The following is a 26,814-nucleotide window of genomic DNA, read 5'->3' as shown; positions in this document are numbered from 1 at the left end:
TTTTATCTTTATAATGTAGCGGTTCGGGTAGATCGCCACTAAATAAGAGAGTTTGACTTCGACGAACTATTAACAAGTTTATTTACAGGAACAGACTAATTACATCAGGTAAGATGGCTGACTGTAGGAGCACCGTGGTATAGGTCTTGTCCCAGCGGGGACTCCACGAGGACTGAGTTCGCAGTCTTGTGGGGAGCGTGATGACGTCATCGCGTTTGTGTTGTGACGTCATCACGTTGTTCGCGTTTCCCGCGCTTAGGGCGTCACGTGATGCGCGTCGTCACGTTTGCCCGCGCCTGGGGCAGTCACGTGACCGCATTGTTGCGTCGCTGGCCGTTGAGGCCGAGTTCGCGAGGCCGGGCTGTACCGGTGCTTGCCGCGGGAGCGGAAGATCGCGTCGCTCCCGTCGGCTGGCCGCTGAGGCCGAAGACGCTAGGCCGGGCTGTGCCGGCGGCCGTCCTAGAAGGCCGAGTCGGGCCGGCGGCTGCCGCACGCACGTCACGTCGTACGTGACGTGACGTCATCACGTTAGGGCGAATCTTAAAGGGGCAACGGCCCCAACAGGTAAGTTAAAAGGGCAACGGCCCCAAAAGGTAAGTTAAAGGGAATTATGTGTCTTTATGTAAGGTACAACCGGTGGTACCGCCACAATAAACAGAATAATAGATGGCTGGGAATGTGTGGAATGGATCAAAGTCTTTTGTATAGTTGCTTGGCCTCCAAGTGTGAGTTACAACCTTGAATTTGTAACCCTTTTGAATTTTGCCATCTCTTCCATACAAAGTTTTCCCTGTTGCCGGCACTCTTCTCTGTGATTTGCCATGTTAATTTTTTTTAGTTTGCACATCATTAAAGGGTTATTATAAACTTAGTAAAACTTTTTTTCCTATAAAATCCTTGTGATTGAGCTAATACAAATCTAATCTAAAGCTCTGGATGTGAAAAAGCCACCTTTTGCTGTCATGTGATGTAGAGCGGCTTAGCAAACTCAAAAATGCAGATAAATCGGTAACTAAAGATACGAATTTGAATGGCACAGCTGGGAAATAAGTCTAAAGATGGTGCTGCCCCGATAGCTAGTTGGTCACCACACTCTCCAGTTTGGAAAACTCAGCCACACAGACCAGGAGCGTTGCAGGCCCAATTCCCACTCTGTGCTGAGTTTGCTGATCTCAGCTGGGACGGAATTTGCTGCCCTGCGGTTGACCATAATACCCTTGGGCTAAGACAGGGAAAAGTCAGCCAGGGTTCCTGCTCCCAATCACTGCGGGGCCTACTGCTTGAAAGTGTGTGTATCTGCACAAATTGGACGGGGACAGGATCAGGTTCAGTTATAATCTCCTCCACCACCCCTCCCCCAAGTTTGGTCAAATAACCCATTGACCCATGTTGTTCAGGTTCACTAATGAAGAATGACCACCTTGGTGAGGTCCTGTAGCGTGGCCAGTGACCATAGAATTGTATCTCGGCACAGGCCAAATTATTTTAAGATGGGAGGAGAGAAAATAAGATTGGAAAGAAAAAGTTGTTTGGGAGTTATCAGCATTGCATCACAAGTCTGGTTCCAATGACTGTAAGCCGCTCAAGGTCCAGTTGTGTGGTTTATGTTATTGTCTGAATCCCCTGAGAGTGTTGCAGCAAAGTAATTCCTCCAGCCAGCTGTTCGGTTGTATAGAATTACCATACACTCTGCAGAAAACAACTTGCCCTGCATCCTTCCTTCCAGCTCAGTTCGGCTGCACGTTATCACCGAGCATGCCAGGAATAATGTTCCAATAAATCAACGGGTTTGTAATTTAGTTTCAAAGTATCGCTCCCACGTGGCCTCTGACTTAATAGGCAGCTTGTGTGAGCTGGAGGATGGGGTAGGGTGGTCCAGGTCACCGCTTTCTACATGGCCACCATCAGTGCTGCTCAGCGACTGCCCGTCAGCCAGTTTGCTTTTCCCCACGAGGCAGACCACTCCCTCGCACTAATGTTTTTCTAAATGTCAGCCATTAACTCTCAGTGCTGTGGCCGTGTTCCCAGATAAACCTTTGGAGTATTGCATTTTTTTTTAACACGATTCCAAAAAATATGTGCACATATTTCAGCTTGTTTGAAGAATTCTCCCTGTAGTGTTGTACATTCCCTTTATATTAACCATTGCAAGATGGTGGAATATAATCAAAGTTCCTGGTTGGATTGGAATGTTATGGACTGACCCAGATACCGTGCAGAATCCTTACTCATCTATTTTTCTTCTGATTGTAAATTTTGTTCTTATTGAGTTAAAGAATGTCAGGGCTGAGGAATGGAATATTTTCAAATTTTGCTATTTAGTATCGGTGCCGACCACTCTCAGACAGAGTGAGACGGTGGGTGAAGCTCACTGTTGTCTAACTCCCTGCCTTAACAACCAACCCGAGAAGAGTGCCTTTTGAAGCACGCTTCCCTTCTTCCATAGCAGCCACAGGCACTGTGAGAGATTGGCCGACTTAGCGGCCAGGTAATGGTGCAGTTGCCTGTTCTGTACTCGTGCCCAATTGAATCTGCTTCAAACTCAATTCTGTTCAGTTCCTTTCACCTCTGCAATTTTAAGCTTGATTTGAGCCGAGGTTCCAGAGATGAAAAAATGGGGTTCTAATGGATTGTTTTACCTAGTTTTTAACATTTAATATATTGTCCTTTTCAATTTATTGATAGGAGGAGGATAAGACTTGAAATAGACTTTCTTATTTGGAAAAAAAACCCAGCACACCCGGCTGTTATTCAGCATATGCGATAGGGACAGATGGCTAATTTCCCCTTCTGATTGATCTTGACTGTTGGCTCTCATTTTGTACATTAATCAACTCCCCCTTGTTCTAGTGTAGACCCGCTGAGTTGTGAGTGCTAGGTGGTACGCACCGTAGTGTGTAATAGTTATTGCTGTTGTCCAATATTGTCTTGTGATACAGTTAGTTACCTATTGTGCCCTAGTCCACTGCAGGACTTGCTCAGTTGAACAATAAAGGAAACTTTCGATTTACCGGCACCTAAATAACCGGAAATCTCGGTTAACCGGCAAAATTCAGGAGTAGGTTTTACTTCATATTGACTTGCGTTCCTCCATCTGTTGCTGTGCAAGGGTGCGGCTGCAGCTGTTGCTAAGCTACAGAGACGCTTGCAACTTGTGGCCATTGTTCTGAACTTGTGGGTTTGTTGCTTTATACGGAGCTGTCAGCTCTCCGTATCTTTTACTATAGCGTTCGGTTATCCGGAATTTTTGATGAACCGGCACCACGTCGGTCCCGTCCGTGCCGGATAAAAAAAAGTTTCCTGTACAAGTCTCCGTGAGAGTACTGTCCATACCCTCCTCGTGAATGCCCCTCACTGAAGGCATCATGCGCTGTCTGCTTGTCACCTGCAGTTTGCTCCCTGTATCCAGACACTTCATTGAATCTTTACACTTCTGTCCTCTGTCTCACACTCAAATTGTCCAGGAACGGAAAATATCGGAGTCAGAAATCTACAGCCTCTTAATTGATCTTACCAATCACATGTAAACAGCAGATCAAACTAGAGTTCTGACCCACAGCTGATTAGCAATTCAATTCTGAATAAACTCAGTGTTTAATTAACGGTTATACTTTGTAACATGCAGGTACAGCAAGCAATTAGGGAGGCAAATGGCATGTTGGCCTTTATTGCAAGGGGGTTGGAGTACAAAAGTAAGGAAGTCTTGCTGCAATTATATAGGACAAAAAGAAAATACTGCTGATACTGGAAATCTGAAATAAAAACAGAAAATGCTGGAGAAACTCAGCAGGTCAGGCAGCATCTGTGAAGGGAGAAACAGAGTTAACGTTTCAGGTCGATGACCTTTCGTCGACCTGAAATGTTAACTCTGTTTCTCTTCACAGATGCTGCCTGACCTGCTGAGTTTCTCCAGTATTTTCTGTTTTTATTGCAATTATATAGGGCTTTGGTGAGACCACACCTGGAGTACTGTGTATAGTTTTGCTCTCCTTACCTAAGGAAGGATATACTTGCTTTAGAGGGTGTGCAACGAAGGTTGACTAGATTGATTCCTGGGATGAGAGGGCTGTCCTATGAGGGTAGATTGGGCCTATACTCTCTGGAGTTTCGAAGAATCAAAGGTGATTTCATTGAAACATGTAATATTCTGAGGGGGATTGACAGGGTAGATGCTGAGAGGTTGTTTTCTCTTGACTGGAGAGTCTAGAATTAGGGGGCATAGTCTCGGGATAAGGGGTCGGTCATTTAAGACACAGATGAGGAGAAATTTCCTCACTCAGAGGGTTGTGAATCTTTGGAATTCTCTGCCCCAGAGGGCTGTGGATGCTGAGTCTTTGAGTATATTCAAGACTGATAGATTTTTGGGCACTAAGGAAATCAAGGGATATGGGGATAGGCCGGGGAAGTGGAATTGATGTAGAAGTTCAGCCATGATCTTATTGAATAGTGGAGCAGGCTCGATGGGCCGTATAGCCTACCCCTGCTCCTAACTCTTATGCTCTTATATGACCTTGAAAGGACACAGATTGACCTTGGGAGCAGAATTATGCTCCTGTCTTTACAAACTGCATTCGTCTGACTTAATGTGAATAACACCATGGGAGACCCACTAGCGTATAATGCTTCCGACTCTGTCAACTCCTGCCCACTGTTGTACTCTCTGGTTCCCCATCTCTCTTCACTATCCTTTCCCTCTCGAATGTTTCATGTAGCGCAACGCAATTGCCAGTACATTACAAAACCATCTAAAAACCCATTTCCCCACCACTGCTCTTAGATGCCTGACTACTGCAAGACTCAACCCCCCAAATCATCTCGTACCCGAACCGTCCGAGACTTCTCATATTCTAGCTGCCCCAAATCCTCCAACACCATGCCCCCAATAACTCGCCTTCCCATTCTACCACTTTATTCTCCACCCCACCACTACCACATTATACTGCCAGACCGAAGACTCTCCTCACTCCTCCCATATCACAAACCCGACTGTAGCTGCAACTGTTTACTAATTCCCTGCTGCTACTGTTCTTTACCAGCCCACACAATATCCGCTCATTTTTAAAAAACACACCTGTCCTTCACTGCTCCACAGTGCCGCTGCCCTGCTCCCTCACTCGGCCAAAGAAATTCCTTCATTGCTTCGTATCTCCATCAGCTCACATGTCCTAAATACCTAGCACTCTCTTTTATAAACAGCAGATCTACCTTTCCGTGAGCAGCACCACAGATGATACACTCGTTCATGTATAAGGTGCATTTACTGTCTTCATGGCAGCGCACTGGCATCTGCTGGACTACGTCATCGTCTGAGCGAGCGACCGCAAGGAAGTCCACATCATCCGCGCCATGACAGGAGCTGACGACTGCTGGACAGACCACTGCCTAATCCGCTCTGTCATCTCCATCAATGTAGCCCCAAAACAGCGGCGGCAACAGAAACAATGCCACAGGAAAATCAATGCTGGAGCACTCAAAGACCACGCTAAGAAAGCCCTATTCAGCCTGCGCCTCACAAACAACCTGACGACTCCCAGTGATGCAGAGACACAGAGTGTCCACAGCGCCCGGTCCGCACCCGAGGCCTTCATAATCAGCACCTGTGAAGAGACGCTCGGTCACTCGACCAGGAAACACCAAGACTGGTTCGACGAGAACAACCAGGAGATCCAGGAGCTAATAAGCCTCAAGCGCAAGGCATTCCTGATCTGGAAACGGCAACACAACTCAAGAGCAAGAAAGCAACTCTACAGACGCCTGAAAGCCGAGGTCCAACAAAAAACTCGCGACCTAAAGAACTGATGGTGGGTGGAGAAAGCGCAGGAGATCTAGCAGCTAGCCGACATGTATGGATTCTTTAGCGCAGTCAAGACCATCTACGGCCCAAGCACCCAAGGTCCTACCTCACTGCGGGCCAAGGACAGAGAGGCAGTCAGTGCCCGCTGGAAGGAGCACTTCGAAGATCTCCTTAACTGAGACTCTGTCTTCGACGCGAGTGTCCTCAACTTCATCTCGCAGCATGCTACCCGCCACCATCTCAGCACAACCCCAGCCCAGCATGAGGTTGAAAAGGCCATCCGACAACTGTAGAACAACAAGGCCTCAGGATCAGATGGAATCCCTGCCGAGGCACTAAAGCATGGCGGAGAAGCACTACTGGTGCAAATTCATTAACTCATTTCTCTTATCTGGAAGGAGGAGAGCATGCCAGGGGATCTCGGAGACGCCGTAATTTTGACCATCTTCAAGAAAGGTGACAAGTCCGATTGCGGTAATTACAGAGGAGTTTCCCTGCTGTCTGCCACAGGGAAAGTCATCGCAAGAATCCTCCTCAGTTGCCTTTTCCCAGTGGCCAAAGAACTCCTCCCAGAATCGCAATGTGGATTCTGCCCACTAAGGGGCACAATGGACATGGTCTTCACTGCGCGTCATTTACAAGAGAAATGCAGGGAACAGCACCAATTGCTGTACATGGTCACCTTTGATCTCACAAAAGCCTTCGACACTGTCAACCGTGAGGGATTATGGAGTGTCCTCCTCAAATTCGGCTGCCCTCAAAAGTTTGTCACCATCCTCCGCCTGCTTCACGATGACATGCAAGCCGTGATCCTGACCAACGGTTCCACCACAGACCCAATTCACGTTCGGACTGGGGTCAAGCAAGGCTGTGTCATCGCACCAACGTTCTTCTCGAAACGGGAAACTGTTCAACCTCCGTCACCTCTGTTGTATCCGTGTGTTAATGGAGACACGGAATGCAGGAGCTGGTTTAACAGGTGTTTACTGAACAAAGTCTGGAGGTGAACTAAAAGATACAAGACACTATACAGGCTTATATAGCCCGAGTGGCCACTACCGGCATTACAGTACACAGGGGCTCTTAAAGGCACATACACCACAATTCCTCCCCTTTTAGACAACCAGTACATAACATTTTAAGTAATCATTAATTAACATGTTTACAAGAACAATAATCTACACATGTGCTGCAGTTAATCAATTATAAGTCAGTCTCTCTGGAGGCTTCCTGACTCGGTCCGGATAACGCCTCGGTGGTGTAGTAGTTTTCGGTGGTGTAGTAGGTTCTTTTGGCAAGGTCGATTCGGCTTGAATGCCAGTGTCGGGTTCATCTGGTTCCAGTATCACCGGATCGGAGGTAGATACTATGGGTATCTCTGCTTCATCATTAGGCGTATAGAGTTGTGGTGTAGGTTGTCCCTTTTTGGATGACTCTATGATCTGGTCAGCATGGCGCCTTATTATGCTTTCTCCAATGTCCACGGTATACATCAGCGGTCCTAGTCGTGTGCAAATAGTTCCAGGCTGCCATTTCTCGGTACGGTAGTCCCGGGCCAAAACTTGTTGACCTATCTGGAAGGTTCTAGTTGGCCTTTCATTCATGCCTTGAAATTGCTGGTTCTCTACGTCCCTTCTGATGTTTGGCTTGATCAAATCCAGCTGGCATCTTAATCTTCTATTGAAAAACATCATGGTGGGAGTTTGGTTTGTAACCACATGTGTTGCATTCCTGTATGCAAACAAGAAGTTATCTACCTTACGTTGTAGATTTATGTCTTCATTACCCATGGCCTTTATGGTCTTCTTGAAGGTCTGGACAAACCTTTCAGCCAATCCATTGGTGGCGGGATGGTATGGGGCGGACGTGTAGTGCTTAACCCCATTGTTTTTTTAAGAACTTCCTGAATTCTTCGGACACAAATTGCGGTCCATTATCAGAACAGATCTGTTCCGGCAGCCCATTCCTGGCAAATATGGTCCTTAATACTGTGATGGTTTTTTCCGTGGTGGTGGAGGACATCTTTATTACCTCCGGCCACTTGGAGTGTGCATCAACCGCGATTAAGAACATTGAGTCCATAAACGGACCAGCAAAGTCGATGTGTACCCTTTGCCATGGAGATGAGGGCCACTCCCATGGATGTAGAGGGGCTTGTGGTGGGGCGTTTTGGACCTTCTGGCATCCTAGACAGCCCTTGGTCATTTCTTCGATGTCTCCATCGATACCTGGCCACCACACAAACGCTCTGGCTAGGTTCTTCATTTTCACTCCACCCAGATGCCCCTCGTGAAGCTCCTTTAGCACTTTATCCTGGAGTTTGGGTGGAATCACCACTCTGGATCCACACATCAAGGTTCCTCGGCACACTGACAGCTGTTCTCCTCTTTGCGAGAATGCTGGCAACAGTGGTTCGCCATGTGCTGGCCATCCCTTCACCGTTAAATCGTAGACTCGTGAGAGTGTCGGGTCATTTCTTGTTGCCTTTTCAATGGTAGAATTTGTTACTAGTAGACATTCCACTATGGTTGAGTGGAACATCTCCACTGGGTCCACTGTCGGTGCCTCTTCTCCCGTTGGCAACGGTAGACGCGATAAACCGTCAGCATTTCCATGCTGTTTTGATCCTTTGTATTCTATGTCATATTGGTGTGCCCCTAGGAAAAGGGATCACCTCTGTAGCCTTCGCGCTGTCATAATGGGAACACCCTTTTTAGGGTTGAATATGGAGACGAGGGGTTGATGGTCAGTCAACAAGGTAAATTTTTGTCCGTGTAGGTAATGGTTGAATTTCTTCACTCCCCATACCAGGCTGAGTGCTTCCCTGTCGATCTGGGCATAGTTACGCTCAGCTGAGTTCAATGAGCGTGACCGCTCCGAGCCATCAGGGAATCTATGCGATAATACCACTCCTACGCCGTAAGGGGATGCATCGCACGCCAGTCTGATTGGCAGTGATGGGTTGTAATGAGCCAAAACTTCCTTGGACGTGATCAAGCCTTTGCATTTATAGAAGGCACGTTTACAGTCTTCGCTCCATTTCCAATTTACTCCCGTTTGTAGCAGTTCGTTAAGAGGGTGCAGAACAGTTGACAAGTTCGGTAAAAATTTATGATAGTAATTTATCAATCCCAGGAACGACCTTAATTGTGAGACATTTTCAGGTGCTGGGGCTTTTATGACCGCTTCAATTTTTTCAGGTGACTTATGCAACCCTTCTTCGTTAATTATGTGGCCACAATATGATATTTGTTTCTGGAAAAATTCGCACTTGGGGTGATTTGCTCGTAGGCCCCGTTCTCTCAGCCTAGTGAGCACCTGCTCCAAATTGGCAAGGTGCTCATTGTCGTTTTCTCCTGTTACAAGGATGTCGTCTAGGTAGCATTGAGTCCCCGGAATCCCTTGCAGGACTTGCTCCATAGCTCTTTGCCAGATAGCTGGAGCTGATACTACTCCGAAAACCAGTCGATTGTACTGGTACAGGCCTTTGTGTGTGTTTATCGTGAGATACTTTTTAGAGGCCTCCTCAACCTCCATCTGTAGATATGCCTGTGCCAAGTCAATTTTGGTGAAACGTTTCCCTCCGGATAGTGAGGCGAAAATATCTTCTATCCTCGGAAGAGGATACTGTACCGTGTGAAGGACCGGGTTTACAGTCACCTTGAAGTCCCCACAGATGCGAATTTTTCTCTGTTCTTCAGCTTTATCATTATTCAACGTTTTCTTCATGACCGGGACGATGGGTGTTGCCCACTTGCTCCAATCTATCTTGGATAACACGCCTGCCTTTTCCAAATTCTCCAGCTCTGCCTCGACTGCTGGACGAATTGTGTATGGCACCGGCCTTGCCTTAAAAAACTTGGGAATTGCCGCATCTTCCACTTTTATTGAGGCGGTGACGCCTTTCAAGGTTCCTAGTTCCTGTTGAAACACTTCTTTGGCGTTGGCCAAGATGTCTTTTAATCGTTCAGGTATGACGTCATCATCATTTTTTTTCTTACTGGTCACCGTCAGTGCCTGAATGGAGTGCCAGTCTAAACGTATCTTCCTGATCCATTCACGTCCCAACAGCGGTGGACCACCATCTTGCAGAACGTATAAATACAACTTCTGTATTTCCTTGCCGTTGTATACAACAGGCACCCTTATTTTCCCTCTGGGGTATACTTTCTGCCCCGTATATGTTTTCAAGATAATGGATATGTCTTTCAAAGGTATATGCGGAAATAGCCGCTCGTAATCCCGTCGATTTATGACGGTCAGAGCTGATCCTGTATCTAGCTCCATTTTAACTGGGGACCCCGCTATCGTGAGGGTAACCCAAATGGTCTGGTAATCTTCTTTGGTAATTACATTATGTAATTTGAGACAGCTTAGTCTCTTGTTTCCGGAGTCGCTATCGCTCTTCTGGTCTTCGGAGCTACTGTCCGTCATCATTTGTACCTTTCTGTACTTTTCCTTATTGTTTTTTTTTTTGTCAGTGGATTTTTTGTTTCCAGATCAGCATACACGTGCAATGTGTCCCATCTTTCCGCATTGCCTGCATGCTTTGTCCTTGAACCAGCAGTCCCTCTGGTCATGGGTGGATCTGCCGCAGCGAAAACATCTCTCGAAACCCTGTGTCATTTCATGGGTGCCGAAGTCCTGTGGCTTTTGCTGTATCTCTGCAGCTCCTCTTGCTGCTGGTTCGTATGATACAGCCACACTGAAAGCCTTGGCCAGTGTTAAATCTTTCTCAGAAAGTAGCCTTTTCTGTGTTCCTTCACTTAGGAGACCGCAGACGATTTTGTCTCGAAGAGAATCTGCCAGTCCTGCCCCGAATTGGCAGTGCTTTGACAGCTTTCTTAATTCGGTGAGGTAATCAGCGTTACTTTCATTCTTGTGCTGATTCCTCCTGAAGAATTTGAATCGTTCCGCTATCAGCAGCGGTGTTGGGTTTAAGTGCTCCTGTAGGGTATCAACAATCTCTTAAAAATTCTTGTCCATCGGTTTGGCTGGAGTGATTAAGTTTCGTAACAGCCCGTATGTCCTTGCGCCCATTAGATTTAGAAGTACCGATGCCTTTTTATCATCCTCTATTTCATTCGCTGTGCAATATACCTCCACTCTTTCCACATATGTGGTCCAATCCTCTACATCACGATCGAAAGCAGTAATATTGCCAGTCTTAGGCATCCTGGAAAAAAAATGGCGCCTCCCGCGCTTTCCTTTCTTCCCTGCCGAGAAAAAAATGGCGCCTCCCGTGCTTTCCCGCCGCTGCTGACAACGCTGTTCTCCGCGGTTTTTATTTATACAGATATTTTTAATAGTTGGAGACTCGTTCCCGCTGGACTCTCTGGGACTTTTCCCTCCCTCTGCTTGGTCCGAACGCCGACCTGCTTTGCAGCGCTGGCCGTCTCCCGAGTGCTCCACCCTCCGTCTCTGCTTGCCTCCGCCTTTGCTGCTCGGTCCCGCTGCAGAGCCAGCCGATCGAGCCCCAGCCCGCCGCCCAGGAAGGATTATTGCAGTACCTGCCACCAGCCCGGCTAGCTGGTGAAACCAGAGTTTTTTCTTTTTTTTTTTCTTTTCTTCGACCTTCGTCTGAGGAATCGATCTCCTTGAGGTGCTGCCGAATTGCAGGTAAGTCCATTTCCAATTCGTCGCCACTGTTGTATCCGTGTGTTAATGGAGACACGGAATGCAGGAGCTGGTTTAACAGGTGTTTACTGAACAAAGTCTGGAGGTGAACTAAAAGATACAAGACACTATACAGGCTTATATAGCTCGAGTGGCCACTACCGGCATTACAGTACACAGGGGCTCTTAAAGGCACATACACCACAACCTCCAGTCCATTTCCAAGGTTGTCCCATCCCCTGTCGTCGAACTACAGTATGCAGATGATGCTTGCGTCTGCGCTCACTCGGAGGTCAAACTCCAAACCATCGTCAACACCTTCACTGAAGCGTACGAGAGCATGGGCCTTACACTAAACATCCGTAAGACAAAGGTCCTCTGCCAACCTGCCCCCGCCACACAGTACTGCCCCCCCGATTATCAAAATCCACGACAAGGCCTTGGACAATGTGGACCACTTTTCATACCTCGGGAACCTACTGTCAACAAGGGCAGACGTCGATGACAAAGTCCAACACTGCCTTCAGTGTGCCAGTGCAGCCTTCGGTCGACTGAGGAAGAGAGTGTTTGAAGACCAGGACCTCAAACCCAGCACTAAGCTCATGGTCTACAGAGCAGTGTTGATACCTGCCCTCCTGTGTGCTTCAGAGACACGGACCATGTACAGCAGGCACTGGAGAGGTACCACCAACGCTACCTCCGCAAGATCCTGCAAATCCATTGGCAGGATAGGTGCACCAACGTCGATGTTCTCGCTCAGGCCAGCATTGAAGCTTTGACCACGCTTGATCAGCTCCGATGGACGGGTCACATTGTCCGCTTGCCCAATACAAGACTCCGAAAACAAGCGCTCTACTCGGAGCTCCGACACGGCAAGAGAGCCCCAGGTGGGCAGAGGAAATGCTTCAAGGACACCCTCAAAGCCCCCTTGAAAAAGTGCAACATCCCCACCGACACCTGGGAATCCCTGGCCCAAGACTGCACAAAGTGGAGGAGAAGCATCCGGGAAGGCGCCGAATACCTCGAGTCTCTTCACCGGGAGCAAGCGGAAGCCAAGCGCAAGGAGCGCACGTCAATCCAAGCACCTCAACCACCCGCCCTTTCAACCTCCATCTGCCCAACCTGTGACAGAGACTGTAGGTCCCACATTGGACTCATCAGTCAACTGAGAACTCATTTTTAATGTGGAAGTAAGTCATCCTCAGTTCCGAGGGACTGCCTAAGACTAAGAGACTCTCTCTCACTTCTGGCATTACACTGTGATTGACTCAAATTTCATACTCATAAAATTTTAACAATCAGATTTCTGATTGAGCAGTGATGAAAATCTATCGGTTCAAAGAAAAAAGCTGAAATCCTTCTGGCCGCAACAAATCAGAACTCAATACTTACCAATGTGGAAAACCACAATCAAATTGCTTCAAAAACTGTTCAAAGTCTTTGTTTTAGTTCAAAGTGCTATGATGCCCAGTTGAAGAGAGTTAGCAACTACACCTGTGCATTCACTTTGCAGTGTGCCACAGTTTGAGCATGTGCATCATGGAGAATCTCCTGGCACGGATCCTGATGATGCTCTTGAGCAATCTCTGTAGCAACTCTAACCATGTCTTTCCTCAAGCTGTAACAATAATTGAGTTTGTTGTTTCAAATAATTTCAAAACGAGTTGGAGCATGGACTTGAGAACCTTTTTTGAGGTATGGTTTAACAGCAAAAATGTTTATTTTATCTTCAGGAACGGCTGAGACAGACTGAGGCCAAGGGGGAGAGACTGATTTAATGGCTGGTCACTGATTTATGGTTTATGCAGAGGAATGGCAGAACTGTCGAATTTGATCCCTAAAGCATCAGCACAAATTTGCTTTCCATTAAATAAAAGCAAATTTGACTTATTTAGTCGTCACAGATCAGTGGCCCTAATAATATGTTGTATGCGGAATACAAAGCCGCCATATTGACCCGGAATTTGCGGTCAGCGGCGAAGCGATGGCCTTGAAGAAAGCTGCCCATAAAGATCTTGTGATCTCTGTGGCGAAAACTTTAGCTATCTCGACGTTAGTTTGATTGTAGTTCTGTCAAAAAGGGATCCCAAGCGCGTAGAGCAGCAGTCATCAAGCTGTCGAAGTAGCCAATCACATTGAAGAATTCTCACAGACAGCAAACCAGGACATAAAAAGCACTAATTAGCAATTCACTTAAAAATTTTTTTTATAGAGAGTGAAATAAAGATTTAGACATACACATGGGGTGAAGGTAGAAGCTGAAATATCATTAAAAAATATATATTTTTAAAAGATTATTATTTTAAAATCTAATAATTTGTATCATAATGGAGAAATTTGACATTCCACAAATATAAAATTAGTTTTTCAGGGCCAGATGGGTGTTCAGCAGTCAGTACACCAGTTACACCTATTCTAACAAGGCGTAACTTTTTATGGGGTGTTTAACAGCGATATTAGAGTGGGAAAGCTTAAGTTTTCGTTAGTTCAACTGATTTCACTGATTGCCGGCTGTGGGGACTTCCACAGCACAGCATGTGGCGGAGCAGGAAACGAATGACCACAACTTCAAAATTTCTGCGTTTATCTGCTCGTGCTAACTCCTGAAGTTGCGCTCAGTTTCAGAGGGGTAATGATGGTGAACGCTGACAGTTTCGCCGTCATTACACCGCAAACGCCGAGCCATTATCTGAATCGCCAGGAGCAATGCCACAGGAGGGGTGTGTGTGTGTGAGGAATAATTAAAAGTGTTGACTATTTTGTATCCTTTGGAGCTGTACTAAGCTGTCACCTTGTGTGTTAATCAAGTAAGCCTGTCTTAGCTGATGCTGAGTTCAAGGTGTTTTTAGTGACTAACGCGCGGGGGTGTATCGTTATATAAGCTCCACTTGACGGACTCTAACTGCAGCTTCTATTGTCCAGAAAATAGTGCACTGTATGTTTTGAAACCAGTTGAATTCACATGTGATGTGACTAAGCTTCAGACACAATGAGATCTCTGAATGCTATGTTTGAACGAGGCATTGTGTACTGTATTTTCTCAGGATCTGTCGGCAGTTGCCACATTGCTGGCGTTGTGTGATTTAATCATATTGAATTTGTGTGGGACAGATTTCATCGCTGAAGATGCAGATCGCGAATCAGGAGTCAGACATGCAATCCCAGGAAGAGGAGCTGAACAAAGCCAAGACCGAGCTGAATAAACTGCAGCAGGAGGAATCACAGTTAGAACAGAGTATCGAGGCTGGCAAGGTCCAGCTGGAGACTATCATTAAATCACTGAAATCTACACAGGATGAAATTAATCAGGTGAGAACTGTAGATATCTGTTGCTGTTCTCTCTACCTGTCTGTGTCTCCTCTGCCTCAGTAATTTGTTTTAAGGAAGGACAAGAGATCGAGAAGAAATGTATATTTGAAAGTACCATTGATTTCACATTTGGACTCCTAAATTGGTGGTGGCAAGGAGAACCAGCTTTCTCTCCCCCTCACCCCCCCCCATGGCTTCGCTTTGTACAGAAATGAACAAATTGAGTTTTATCCTAAAAGATTTTGTTTGACACCTGAATGTTTAATTCAGAGGCTTCAACTCCCACAACACTGACGACCAGAAAATCCTTCACCATCCTCAAAGACATTACTGCCTCTGCTTTATGCTGTTGGCCAGGACTGTATCAATAATAACTTTATCACAAGATTAAATGATTTGACCGGGAGGTTGGTTCTCAGGGTGAACTCACCCCGGAGAGTGGGATCCAGCTTGCAATTTTCTGGCTCCAATTTGCTGACTCGTGTCTGCATCTCGCTGTCACTCTGTTTCATCAGCTTTTGAAGTCTTGACGTGCGCACATCAGCTGATGGATTTTTGAGTGACTTGAGGGGCTGATGGTAAGGAGCCTGACAATGTCACTTGGGCACAGGGCCATTCCCCTGGGCCTCTGTTGTCTCATCACTGAAAGATCACCAATAGGATCCCTTTTTGAAAAAATGCAACAAATTCTAAAATTCTGGAAAATCTGCCTGATAGTCATCTGATGAGGCAGAGATTAATTATGGAACATATTCATTTAACACTTTGAATTCTGCCCTTCTTCAAGGTGCCCAAGAGCACTAATAAAACAATAATGTTTTAATTCCTGGTTTTCACACTCTGGTTCATGCTTTGTTTCTCTCTCTCTCTCTCTCTCTCTCTCTCTCTCTCTCTCTCTCTCTCTCTCTCTCCCTCCCTCCCTCCCTCCCTCCCCCCCCCCCCCCCCCCCCCAAAGATTGTTGCCTGGTGATTTTGGCTGTGCTGAGGGTGTGTAGCTAGTCTCCCTCCTCCCCTCCCACTCCTCCCCTCTCCCACTCCTCCCCTCTCCCTCTCCCCCTCTCCCTCTCCCCCCTCCTCCCCTCCCCTCTCCCCCTCCTCCCCCCCATCTCCTCTCCCCCTCTCCTCCCCTCCTCCCCTTCTCCTTTTAGCGCATCCTCCAAACCCAAGCTTTTGGTCCTACTGTGCCCCGATGTACTTTTATTCCCGACTTTCTTTTATTTTGTCCCCCCTCCACTCTTTCCCCCCCCCCCCACCCTCCCTGTGAAGTGCTTGAAGCATTTTCTGTGTCAAAGGCACTATATAAATGTTGTTCCAATGTGATACAATAAATAAGTCATCAGCTTTAACGCACAGTTAGCAAAATGGAGAGTGCAAACAGCTGGACAGGTTGTGCAATTGGAGCTCTCGTGGTGTTTGCTTTAGACAATGGTTTTATTTTCTGTGAAGTGTTTGAGTTGTGGAGATAATGTTTTCGTGGGCTGAGTTATTCCATAATGGCAAACAAACAGACCAGTGAGGTCGAATTGTGCAGTTGTTATGGTGCGTGGGATGCAGATGAGTGTCTGGCAGCTCGGGGAATTGAGAGCAGTGCGGGAGAAGCAAGGATGAGAAGGAAGATGTATAGTAAAGCTGGTGTGTGGTAGAAAGGAATGCAGAGGTAAAAACACAACAGGGAGAAAGGAAGGAATGAGGTGAAAGACTCAGAAGCGGCCTCGGAGGCAGAGATTGAGACAGAATGAATAGTAATAAAATTCCAAGTTTTCTAGGCTGTTTATTTTTCTATGTGGTGAAGTTTTGTTTTGTTTCTGAGGTTTTATGTGCTGTTCTGTTCAACAGTGAGGTGTCTATGAATCTATTGTGATCTCGTTTGCAATAATAACTTCATTTCCCTGGGATTTTTATTATCACAGCACGAGCCTTGGAGTGTTTGATGCTGTTTAGAGCCTCCTCAGCTGGATAACTGGCATTGTCTTCAAGCATGTAGTAATGCAATCTGACCACTGGGAGGCAGAATGGTTTCACTAAATGGCATATCATAACCTGCTTTTGTAATGTTACATGACATTACTTTATCTCAAATTCTTAGTCTTTTACATGTGAAGGAGCGGTGGGGTCGCGGTAGGGTGTGTGACTGTGATGCTGTTCTGGTGGATTGGTACCTGTTCTCCAATGCTACAAATTGAAGACCTCTATGTGTTTCTTATGGGTGATGTAACGCACATGTAGCCTTTCATGATCTTTATGGACTATAATAGGATAGATCAGTTGCCATTGCCTGGTACCTGCTGACCTACTCTTGCCAAGTACCAGAGGACAGCTGTGGGGTTCTGGCCTATCTGTGTGTCTACTTAAGCTTAAAGTGTGCCAGCTGTGGCTCAGTGGGTAGCACTCTCGCCTCTGAGTCAGAAGATTGTGGGTTGATGTCCCACTCCAGAGACTGGAGCACAATAATCTAGGCTGACACTTCGGTACAGTACTGAGGGAGTGCTGCACTGTCGGAGGTGCCGTCTTTCAGATAAGACGTTAAACTGAGGCCCCGTCTGCTCTCTCAGGTGGACATAAAAGATCCCACGGGCACTATTTCGAAGAGGAACAGGGGAGTTATCCCCGGTGCCCTGACCAATATTTATCCCTCAACCAACATCACTAAAACAGGTTATCTGGTCATGATCACATTGCTGTTTGTGGGAGCTTGCTGTGCGCAAATTGGCTGCCGAGTTTCCTACATTACAACAGTGAGTACACTCCAAAAGTACATAATTGGCTGTAAAGTGCTTTTGGACATTCTGTGGTTGTGAAAGGTGCTATAGAAATGCAAATATTTTTTTATTTGAGTTGAACAGCTTATGCAAAGTCACTAACGTGATCACTTCTGCTTTCATAACTCTAGGCAAGAAGTAAACTTTCCCAATTGCAAGACTCGCAGCAAGAAGTTAGTAAAAACATTGACCAGTACAGCAATGCACTGAATGGCTCGCTGACCGATCATGGCGGGAGCATGACTAACCTGGCAGACATGAGTGATGGCATCGCAGAGAGAGACAGCGGCTTCACAACAATGGTGGGTAGGGAGGCACTGCTGCAGACTCATTTTGGAGGCTTCATTCACCCCTTACTCTCCCCTTCCTTCCCGCCCCCTCGCCACCTAAAGAAACTTCCCGTCAAGCAGCAGGCCAGCTAAAGCAGATTGGTGCTATTGTTTTGATCCGAAGAACTCCAATATGTTCGTTTGAAGTATTTATGTTTTGGCCTGCGTTTAGCACCATTCCCACCCCAGCCGGCAGGGGAGCTGCTTTCCAGTCTCTCTTAGTATTGCTCTGAAACCAACTGGAAGCAATCATAAAATTTTACAACATGGATGGAGGCCATTCGGCACATCATATCTGTGCAGTCTCTCTGAAAGAGCGATTCATTTGGGCCCATTCACCTGCCTTTTCCTATAGCCTTCTAATTCTTTTTCAAATATTTATCCCTTTTGAAAACTACTAGTCGATCTCTTATACAATTGCACACAGGAAGTCAAGTCTTGAGGTGAAGTAAGGTTAGAAGATGAGAGATAATTGGACCCAGATGCGTAGGTGTAAGATTTTTAATAAGATACAGATAGATGTGTATTATACACATGTTTAGTCCCCATCTTAAAGTCATACATTCTGTCCTTATAATACTCTGATATTATTTATAGTCAAATAGGAAAACTTGTGTCAAATTGGAAGCAGAAAAGTCAACTTGGTGCATAAGAATTTTTCTGAGCTGGGAGTGCAACACTGAGGTGATAGAGCGCCACCACTGCTGGCAGGGTGTAATCACAGCGTGACAAATCAACATAGGCTGTTTCCATTATAATTGTCGACATAGAATGACATAAAAGTGTGACAAGAACATGACAACTGGAAGTAAGGTTTTGTAGACAGGGAGTGCGTATAGACCTAAGACTTTTAATAAGATGTATAAATTATGGATTCTGCTTCTCCGCTGTTTCTAATAGGACATTCCATGTCCAAACAACACTTGCCATTTCTCCCAACCTTTCCCTTTGTTCTATTGGTGCTAATATTAAATTTGTGCCCTTTGTTACCTCATTGACCAGTAGAAATAGTTTTTCCCGATTTACCTGATCAGCACCCTTCAGAATTTGAGTCCCTCATCGCGATCTCCTCTTGTTTGTTCCAGTGAAGAAAGTCCCAATTTCTCCTCTAAACTAAAGCCTCTCATCCCTGGGGCCATCTTAGGGAATCTCTACTGCACCCTCTCTATGGCCTTGACAATCTTCCTAAAGTAAGATGCCCAAATCTGGACACTATTCTAACTACACCCTAACACGAGACTTTTTATACCTTTAGTATTACCTCTTTGCTTTTGTACTTCCATGTTTAAAACTTAGGATTCCATAGGGGTTGTTTTCTCTCTTTTAAAGATGGTATTCCTAAGTCTGCCTGCTCCTCTAATCCTTTTAAAGGTTTGTTATTAGTGCATATGTCCTCTCATTTTTCCTCTTAAAATGCATCATCTCACATTTCTCTCTTAATTTTCATCCCTGTGACACTGACATCCACGTTACCTATTTTTGTGTCATGTGTGGGGATTCGACTGTTTGCATCCCTCCAGTCGATTAGAATTGGTGTCCCTTGGTAGGAGTTAGAGTCTCAGCCTCCTTGGGGAGAGGTGAGTAGAAGCAGGTCAGATACTGTTAGGGAGGGGCAACAGTAAGCAAGGAATGAGTTTAGTAGATGGAGGAAGGTATTATAGAGGACTGAATTTTCTAAACCATTTGATTTGGACAAAAGGAATTTCTTAAATTCAACATGGAATAGTTGAACTTCATGTCTAGAGTAGAGAATGCAATGTATTTATATAGTGATTATCAGTGAGCTTATGCACACTGGGAATAGATTGAAGTTTATTTTGTGTTCAGGATGATCCCTTCAGGGGCAAAGCATCGCCGTTCAATAATAATGTTCAAGAACTGCACACAGACCCATTCCAGTCTGAAGATCCCTTCAAGACCGATCCATTCAAAGGAGCTGATCCCTTCAAAGACAGTGAGTAGCTCGTACTTTCAAACTGAAGATTTGCTGGCAGGTATTTTTCTAACCGGCTGTGTACTTTAATTAATGAATCAATTTATCTAAGTTTTTTTGTGCTCTTGTTTGTTTCCTGAACAGGTGACCCATTCCAAAATGACCCTTTTGCCCATCAGCAGGCAGCCACTGCAACAGGTATGATGCTTGGAATTCAGCTCCCTGTTTCACAATGTCTGTCATTCGCCCATTCCCTGGGAGAAAGGGGTTTTGATCTTCAGCCGGCATGTCGTTTTGTTGCCATGCACATTTCAAGTTTCACTCCTGACTTCTGAAGAGGGAGAAACTCCCTTTTCTGTTTCTTCCCCAAACATGTTGCCCCGTCCCGTACACCATCTGCTGTCAACCAAGTGGGTGACCTACTTTCAAGCCTCCACCAATGCTAGACAGTATGTGAGAGCGGCCTGGGGTGACGACTTAGCTTCTTCCGCATCTTAAATGTTAGGACTCCGCTTGGAGCTACTCACCTCACAGTGAGACTGGTAACTCGGAGACTGGAGCCTACATCCCACCTATTCTTGATGATGCAGTGCGCTGGGTGATAGCACCGCTTGTACCTTATTCCAGTTGATTGCGGTGTCAAACTACTTTGGAGGGGAATGTGGATCAATTACCAAAGACATTGCTGTTTTGTCTGGTGCAGGTTGGTTTTCTGTGGGTGGGTGACTATACCCTTTTACCCTACTGCACCTGCATCTATGCTTCCATTAGATAGTGACGAGCTTAATTTCTCAAACCTACTCTGATGGCTTAGCTGGTGTCAGTTGGGGATGTTTGGATGTGCTTCAGTGCCAACTTCCTGCCCCTGATTGTTACCGAATGATTCCTACGTGTGTGTGTGTGTGTGTGTGTGTGTGTGTGTGTGTGTGTGTGTGTGTGTGTGTGTGTGTGTGTGTGTGTGTGTGTGTGTGTGTGTGTGTGTGTGTGTGTGTGTGTGTGTGTGTGTGTGTGTGTGTGTGTGTGTGTGTGTGTGTGTGTGTGTGTGTGTGTGTGTGTGTGTGTGTGTCCCCCCCCTGTCTGTACTTCTCACCCTGACACGACATCCTGCAGTGCATCCTCCGATGCCTCAATCCCAGAGGTGCTGCAATTGGCACCGGGTCAGCGTGAGTTTTTCCTGAACGCCTCGGCTGGAACCTCCTGCTTCTACACAACATCCATCATATGGAGAAGCTAAATACTGTGGAATAGGCCCCTGGTGAGGCAAGTGTGATTGAGGGAAAGGCAGCCTTGGAGCTCAAAGTCTTTCAGCCTTTGAATGGGAATTAATCAGTCAGCCATGCGATTTTTGTACAGTTGTTTTCCAGATGTTGATGTAGACATCAGCGCTTCAGGATAACTTGACCAATCAGTCGAAGTAGAATTAACTTGGTCAATAACTCCTAATATAAAAACAGAAGCTGCTGGAAACACTCAGCAGGTCAGACAGCATCTGTAGAGCGAGAAACAGAGTTAACGTTTCAGGTCGATGACCTTTTCTCAGGACTGTTCTGATGAAAGGTCATTCGACTTGAAACGTTAACTCTGTTTCTTGCTCCACAGGCCTGCTGAGTGTTTCCGCACTTTCTATTTTTATTTCAGATTTCCAGCATCCGGAGTATTTTGCTTTTTTTAGTCAATAATTCTTAAAGTTCTGTATGTTTTCCCATTATAAATTCTCAATCTTTCATCTTCCCTTTACTTCACAACCTGCTGTCATGTGCTAAGTCTGGCTCCTTTTCACCCTGGGTTTCTCCACAGATCCATTTGGTGCCGATCCATTTAAAGAAAGCGATCCGTTCCACAGCGCATCATCTGACGAGTTCTTCAAGAAGCCTCCAAAGAGTGATCCTTTCACACCATCATCCTCCGATCCGTTCAGCAGGGAGCCTGCTGTGCCACCTAAAGTAAGTGCGCTTTCCGAGTCTTGGTTGGATCCTGTCCAGAGCAGGAGGCAATGGAAAAACTGCTTTAATGTTGGTACTTGTTTAGTTTGGATCCCAGAGATGTATGTCCATTAGCTGGCTCCCCGTATTTATATTATTAAATCTGAATTTCGTATTGCTTTTGAGCCTATGATTCTAATGCTGGGGTATGAGAGCTGGATTTAAGTGTAAACACAAGGAACCAGATTAGGAACATAGGAACAGGAGGAGGCCATTCAGCCCCTGGAGCCTGTGCCGCCATTCAATGAGATCATGGCTGATCTGTATCTCAACTCCACCTACCCACCTTGGTTCCATATCCCTTAATACCCTTGCCTAACAAAAATCTGTCAATCTTATTTTGGAAAGTTTCAGTTGACCCCCAGCCTCAACAGCTTTTTGGGTGAGAGTTCCAGATTTCCACTACCCTTTGTGTGAAGAAGTGCTTCCTGACATCACTCCTGAACGGCCTCGCTCTAAATTTAAGGGCCTGTATTTTCCAATCGCAGGCCTCCCGCGGGCGGAGGCCTGCGATCTAAAAAAAATCTGAGCCCTTACCTGAGGGCTCCCAGGACGCACACGCTTCCGTTCCTGGGCCTCACCAAACTTGAAGTGCGCAGGGCCCACGTACCCTAGGGGCGCAGGTAGTTCACAGCGTCCCTGGGATCACGTGGGCCATGGGGAGCCAATCACAGAAGGGAATCTCCCTTCATACATTTGACAGGAAGTCCTGTCAAATATATGAATGGAGATCAATGAAAAAACATAGTAAAACTTTAAATAAACTTTTTAAAAATCACATTTTTAAAATTACATGGAATTACAATAAATTTTGAACAAAAATTTAATTTTTTTGAAAAAAATATTTTTTTACAGGGCTAAAAAAACTTTTTTTAAATGATAAATCAGTGAAATTTAAAAAAAACTTTTTTTCAACTCTTATCCTGGTAAAAGCAGGCCTTACGCTTTTACCAGGCGTAAGAATTGTAAGGGTTTTCTGCGGGCGGAGGGTCTCCAAAAGGCGGAACTATCCGCCCGCAGAGGCCCTGCTCCAGGGCAGCCGGAGGATCTGTCAAGACCATTCTTGACAGATCGGAAATGCTGGTTTTCAGCGCATGCGCTGTGCATGCTTGAAACCAGCATTTCCGATGTCCCTACGGGTGGGTACACAGCGCGTACACACCTGTAGGGATCAGAATATCTGGGCCAAGGTAATGGCCCCTCGGTCCCCCCAACCAGAGGCAATAGATTCTCTCTATCTACCCTGTCAATTCTTTTAATCATCTTTGACACCTCAATTAGATCGCCCCTTAATCTTCTATACTCAAGAGAATACAAGCCTAGTCTATACAACCTGTTAACATAATTTAACCCTTTTAGCCATGTTATCATTCTGGTGAATCTGCGCTGCACCCCCTCCAAGGCCAATATATCCTTCTGGGTTACAGAAGCTGGTTTCTCATAATCTGACCAAAACACACACCAGTGTAAAAGTGGTTGAAACCTCAACATTTGCTTTGAAACTAAACTGACCTTTTGACTCTTCTGCATTTTCACTTCTGTGATCCAGAGCAGACTGTCAAGTGACTCTAATTTTCAGTGAAGTAGCCGGCGCTCAGCTTTTGGATGGGTTGCCTTTTCTAAAGAGCTGCTGCATGAACAATGACTGATGTTTGCTCTTTAACCAGGAGGAGAATCATCGAACTGATGGGTACATTGATGGAAGGGGTTGACTTGAAGACTTTAATAGCATACACTAGTGGTGTTGAAAGCAATGTTTTCAGTTTATTCTGGGATGGCTTTCTAAGGCTTGTGTTGCATTAGGCATTCATTCGGACCTTGACCATTGGATCCTTTGTGACAGTGAGTGAGAGGAGAACGATAAAGACAGCAGTAATTCTCTAATGTCTATATATATGTTAAAATCAGCACCTGTGTATTCCACTCAGAAGTTCTTGTTAACTTTTCTTGTAGGGAGACTCATGTTAAGATTTTCATTCTTAGTGTTACGTGATGCCAGAAGGTGGCACTGGGATAGGAAGTTCAATGTTAAATATTGAGTTGAAACGTCACATTTTCCTGTCACACCACACTCAGTGTTCTAGAGGGTGCTGATACTTTGGTCAAGCTTGGGAATATGTTTAATACTAGGGATTGGCTGATTTAAAAAAAGCTATATATATACTTTGGGTCACTGGCCCCAGTCTGTGCAGGCTGGCTTATTTTACAATTTGTTTTACTTTACTTATATATAAACAAAATTAACTGGGCCTATGGCCCTAATCCCTACTGCCTGATAAATGTAACACTTTGGAGCTTCGCTCCCCCTCAAAAACTAAAATATTCATGCCTGTGGCCCCATCAAGACCATGGTCGACGCCTCTGGGATAAAAGAGGTTAAATGTGGTCCTGTGCCCCGTCAGGTCACCCTTCAATCTCTGTCCGTTCTCTCAACGATTTAAAAACACTTTGCCTGGCTTCTTCATTCGTTTGACAGCCTGAGAGACAACATTGAATGTCTATCAACAACTCCAAGGCCTCTGCTGATGCAGTGTGAATAGAAGCCATTCCATCAGAGAAGGAACCTACTGATCAGTGCTTCACAAGATGCTCCATGGTTTGGATAACCGCCCACAGTCCAGCCGACCTCCAAGAAATTGAATTATGTGGCCTTGTCCCTGCTCTTCTCGGCACCACTGCCATCCAGCCCTGCGCCCCCCTTCCACCTCTGGCACTATTGTCAGCCCTCCCCTCCTGGCACCATCCAGCCCTGCCCCCCCCTCCACCTCTGGCACTACTACCAGCCCTCCCCTCCTGGCACCATCCAGCCCTGCCCCCCCCTCCACCTCTGGCACTACTACCAGCCCTCCCCCTCCTGGCACCATCCAGCCCTGCCCCCCCCTCCACCTCTGGCACTACTACCAGCCCTCCCCTCCTGGCACCATCCAGTCCTGTCCCCGTCCTTCCACCTCCAGCACTACTATCAGCCCTCCCCATCCTGCTCGATCCAGCCCTGTCCCCGTCCTTCCACCTCCGGCACTACTATCAGCCCCCCCTCCTGAAACACTTGATACCGAGTGGGAGGGAAAAAGGGGTAATGGAGAGGGCTGGGGGTGGGAAAAAGCCAATATCAAAGGAGGGTTTTGAGGGGAGGCTTTTGAAAGTGGGGAGAGGTGTGACGGGGCACAGGAAGCAAAGCAGAGAGTTTGAGACACTAAGGCCTAGAAATTCAATGGGCTGCACCACCAGTTAGCGCCCAAAGAGTGCACTTAGTGGGTTTAGCGCCACTGGCCATGCCTCCCGCGAAATTTAGCGGGGCGCTAATGGCGGCGTTAGCCTGTAGCGCTGCGCCGCCACCGATGACGTCATCGGTGTGCGCAGCGCCCCGCTACCGCCCCGATCGCGATATTTGGTCGCGCCCCCCGCTGATTGCGACCGGTTCAGGGGGGCCTACCTGCTGCGGTAATGGCGCTAATTAAAGGGGAGGTACGGGGCGGCCATTTTTTTTGCTGGCCGCCTGCCAGCACCTCCTCGCGCTGCCGTCCCCGGCCTCCTGAGCGCCCCCCCCCCCCCCCCCCGGGCAGTGCTGGCTGTGTCCCAAGAGCCCAGCACTTCTCCTCGGTGCCGGGCTCTTCTGCCGGCACTCGCGCTCTTCGAGCGCGCTGGTGCAGGCCCCTCCCTCGAGCAGCGCCCCGCTTCCGTTTGGGGCGCTGAAACTGAATATCGGGCTGGCGCAAGCGGTTCCGTCCGGAGCGGTAATTCCGGTGAGCTTGGCTCGCCACCGAATTTCTAAGCCTAAGAATATAGGCACTAAAGTGGCCGCCAGTGCTGGAGCAGGAGGCAAGGGGTTGCTCCGGTTTTAGAGGAGTGGAGGGTAGGTCAGAGGTGAAAGGTTTGGAGGAGAGCCCTAAGGTTGGATAGGTCAAGGCTGTGGAGGATTTGAAAGCAAATAGATATATTTAAAAAAAAAATTAAAACTGATCCCAACCTCACTTTAAGACTGAGTTGCCATGCATGGCTCCGGATGGCCACTTCTGCAGATATATAGGGCTGGTCCATGCAAGCAATGGTAAGTGTGCTGAAAACTACAAGTTAAAAATAAATATTCTGAAATACTCACGGTAAACAGCTCCTCCAGGTTGAGAGCTGCCTGGTATAACCCAGACACATACTGCATACGAAAGACAAAATAGCGCATTTACGGAAATCTGAAACAAAGTCAGAAAAGGCTGTAAACGTACAGCGGGTCCGTCTGGTATCTGTGAAAAGGACTGTCCCTGCTTTTCGTCTCTCACAGCATTTTCTGTTTTTGTTATATCTGACTACGTAGTGATTACCACTGAAGGGGTGAAGCATGCATAACTGTGGCATTGTTCTGGGCTAGCCATTCCAAAATTTGGACCCATAAATTGGTGAGGATACCCTTGATTCTCTGCGTTGTAAACTTGGCAAGCTTGTTCAAATGAAAAGTCAGCACAGTTTGTTTTACAGGTAACAGAGTGATCAGTATAAGCCACAAGGGATCATTCCGATTGCCCTGATAGTACTATCTCTTTTGCATGTGCTTGTGCTTAATGGAATTATAGCTCAAACTGTCCATGAAGGGCAGATCTGCCTTAATCTGTTTGTTGCATTATCTCCAATAAACACCACGTGCTGCCTGAACCACAGTTTAAAAATGCAGAAGCGTTTTTTGATTATTCAAAAAGAGAACCTTTTGAGGGACTGGGTGGTGCTGTGGGTTAGAGCACTGCTGTTTCTCCAGTGAAAGTCGCTTTAATCTAACCGAGCTTTTCCTCTTTCTTCCCCCTCTGGGAAAAAGGAGCGAAGAATCTGCATCAATATAGTGTCTTTCATGTCAGAATATCCCGAAGGGTGTCACAGCTAAATAATTATTTTTAAGGTGCAGTCATTGCCCTGTAGGGAAACACGGCAGCCAAATTGCACACAGCAAGATTCCACTAACAGCACTGAGATAAATAACCAGTTAATCTGTTTTTGGGGTGTTGGTTGTGGGATGAATGTTGGCCAGGACACCAGGAGAATTCCTCTGCTCTTCAGATCTTTTGCATCCACATGAACAGACAGACGGCACCTCGTCTCATCTGAAAGA

The 26,814-nt window shown here is 46.4% G+C and overlaps 1 protein-coding gene across 15 annotated transcripts in view; it reads left to right on the top strand.

Annotated features, from left to right (window-relative positions):
• Positions 1–26,814, top strand: part of eps15l1a (epidermal growth factor receptor pathway substrate 15-like 1a) — a 504,393-nt gene that overhangs the window by 250,952 nt on the left and 226,627 nt on the right. For 13 of the 15 annotated variants that reach the window (XM_086004995.1, XM_086004999.1, XM_086004998.1 and 10 more), the window contains 5 exons: positions 14,522–14,719; positions 17,610–17,780; positions 19,635–19,761; positions 19,885–19,938; positions 21,538–21,683. In XM_086004995.1, the coding sequence (XP_085861121.1) occupies positions 14,522–14,719; positions 17,610–17,780; positions 19,635–19,761; positions 19,885–19,938; positions 21,538–21,683 (696 nt within the window). The remainder of the gene's footprint in view (positions 1–14,521; positions 14,720–17,609; positions 17,781–19,634; positions 19,762–19,884; positions 19,939–21,537; positions 21,684–26,814) is intronic. The other 2 variants (XM_086005000.1, XM_086004997.1) reach the window with 2 other exon arrangements.

Source organism: Somniosus microcephalus, chromosome 13 (assembly GCF_052327205.1).
Source record: "Somniosus microcephalus isolate GS21.2 chromosome 13, FLI_Smic_1.0, whole genome shotgun sequence".
NCBI classification, from domain to species: Eukaryota; Metazoa; Chordata; class Chondrichthyes; order Squaliformes; family Somniosidae; genus Somniosus; species Somniosus microcephalus.
The sequence above is the reverse complement of the archived record's forward strand: the minus strand, read 5'-3'. Positions and strand labels throughout refer to the sequence as shown.